General features: G+C 32.9%; 1 protein-coding gene across 1 annotated transcript in view; it reads right to left on the bottom strand.

Moving 5' to 3' along the window:
* Window positions 1–1,842: 1,842 nt before the first annotated feature.
* Window positions 1,843–2,590, bottom strand: part of LOC128247847 (snaclec bitiscetin subunit alpha-like) — a 5,576-nt gene continuing 4,828 nt past the window's right edge. The window contains exon 4 of the mRNA XM_052968034.1: window positions 1,843–2,102. Within this exon, the coding sequence (XP_052823994.1) occupies window positions 1,858–2,102 (245 nt within the window). The 3' untranslated portion in view covers window positions 1,843–1,857. The remainder of the gene's footprint in view (window positions 2,103–2,590) is intronic.

The following is a 2,590-nucleotide window of genomic DNA, read 5'->3' as shown; positions in this document are numbered from 1 at the left end:
ACAAACCATAAAAGTCAATTCTGGTGGGATTTGAACGAAGGGGAAAACATATATTGCATGGATCTAAGTATTTAAAGAGTGGAACATGAAATTTCCTGTAAGTCAGACTGCCTCATGGCCCCAGCAGACAAAATGGAAAAGGTGGTTGCCCCAGAGGATGGTGAGTGAGGTGCACTGGAACAGCCATCTTGAGCCATGGAGATCACACTTGTGGACAGCAATCTCTATTCCGATAGTGATGAGCAAAGATATGGTGTAGGGGCCAAGGATGACAGAAGTCTTTGCTGCCACAGGCTCAACCAAATATGGTATTAATTACTGCAGCAAGACTACATAGAGGATTCACTCTGCCAATACAGAAAGCTATGTAGTCATCCAAAAAATTATTGGAGAAATTTCTGTTAATAAGTAACAAGTAATAACATTGCACTAAGGTTTTACCCAAAATTTTCTTTCATCGATATACTTATTTATTGATTTCGCCAATGTTCACATTAAGTTAACTTTGCCAATCCCTTTTATGATGCTCTATTAAATAGCAGTTAGCCTCTGTCTTTTGACCCCTGTGATGTGGACTATCCCATTAAAGTCACTCCACAATGTCTTACCCTTGCTATTTCCCCCAGTAAAATTGAAATATGATGTAACTCTCAAAACCTGTGGAAATTACTCCTGGATGTGACTTTCTTTACCATAAGATGTAATCCCATGGATTATAGTTATCACCTTGGAATTGATGTTTTCACCATTCCTTGCTATTTCTATTATGTTATTATTTTATTTTATTTATTATTTTACCTTACTTCCTCACATTAGATTCCTAATATTATGGTCGCCTGATGAAGCTTTGGGGCTCAATCATTGTCCAACCCCTGTCCAATGTTTGTTTAACCTCTGTAAAACCTCTGTTTATCACTGGCGTGACGTAGAAAACTTGGCAGATTGGGTAACCCCATGGTAGAAACAGCTGTAAGAGTTTAGTATTTGTATACTCGTTTATTCTTATTCATTTATTTATTTTTAGTTACCTATTTATTTACTTGGTTATTTGCTGATTTCATTCGTTTATTTTGATCACTTATACATATGATTGTAATCAATTAATAAATAGATATAATTGAATGTTTACAGGCTGATGTTTGTCGATTGTTTATCCTCTCCATTTTCTTATTTACCATATATGTATGTATGTATGTATGTATGTATAATTATATATATATATACACACATGCATACATATATATACATACATTGCATGCATGCATATATAAACATACACACATACACACACACACATTAAATGCAATAATGTATTTATCTATCTATCTTTATACATTCCTTAAATCAGAATATTATTTATATGAAGTTGTAAATAAATTCACTTCTAAATACATTTTTAATATCATCACTTTTGATATACAGCTTAACTAAAGGTTCTGTTGTCTCTTCAAACTAAAAGATGATTATTAATACATGTTTTGTTTTTATTAATATATGTTTTGCTTTTTTCTATACAAGCGATCTTTAGTTGCTATGTTTTTTTGGTTGTAGTGTATATGTCTTTGCACCATTTACCACTAAGATTGCTTCTTTTACTATAATACCATTTATTCTTCAGAATTTTCCAGTTCTTGTCATCCCTAATTAATTCATTTGATACACTTGCCTACTTTTATTGTCTTCTCCAATTAGACCCTTATATTAAACAACTTCATTCCATCTTTTCTCCTCAGAACTGTCTTCCTATAGATCACACTCTTTACTTACAATGAATAACATGCTAGAGTTCAAACGATCATATAAAATTAACCCAGTTCCTTAGTGATATCTCAGAGAACCTGAATGTTCTTCTAAACACTATTCCTTCTTAGAATGATCATTAAAAAAAATCAAGGTGGAGAACCAGCTTGCATACATACCTTCTGTGATATGAGGTGTTTTCTTCCGTTCACAGATAAAACCTGTCACTGAGTTACAGTTAGATACCTTCCAGAAGAAGTAACTAGTCATATACAGTTCTCCGTTATAATCAAACATATTGGATAAACTAATACATCTCCCTCTTTTGCTTGGCTCTGCAGACTTCTTATTAGGCATCCATCCTGTAAAGAAATGGTAGTACAAGCTTGTTCAATTCTAGGTTTAATGTTGATTTGTCACACTGAGCAGTCTGCACCATACCGTTTCATATCACACTCGACATAATTGTAAAATATTTCTCACTTCACATGTAAATATTTATAGCATAGTTTCATGGAAGCACCAAAATGTCCATCAAAGCATTATTCATAAATATCATAAAAGACTTAACCCTTTAACATTTCAACCAGCTGTATCTGACCCAAATATTCTCCTTGTTTTATGTTCAAACTGATCAGATTTCAGTTTCTCACACTGACCCTACAATGTTATTCTACAAATAAACAGTCATATCATTGAAATCTTGAAGCTACAAGATAATGAATGACTAATTCAAAGCAATGTGAATAAATAAACATTACATTTGACAGAATAATCTGAATGCTAAAGGGTTGAACCATATCACATTCTGTAATATTCCCGTCTTGCTCACTCAATAACAAACATTTTG

This window comes from Octopus bimaculoides, chromosome 5, assembly GCF_001194135.2.
Source record: "Octopus bimaculoides isolate UCB-OBI-ISO-001 chromosome 5, ASM119413v2, whole genome shotgun sequence".
Taxonomy (NCBI): domain Eukaryota; kingdom Metazoa; phylum Mollusca; class Cephalopoda; order Octopoda; family Octopodidae; genus Octopus; species Octopus bimaculoides.
This window is presented reverse-complemented; position numbering and strand designations above follow the sequence as displayed.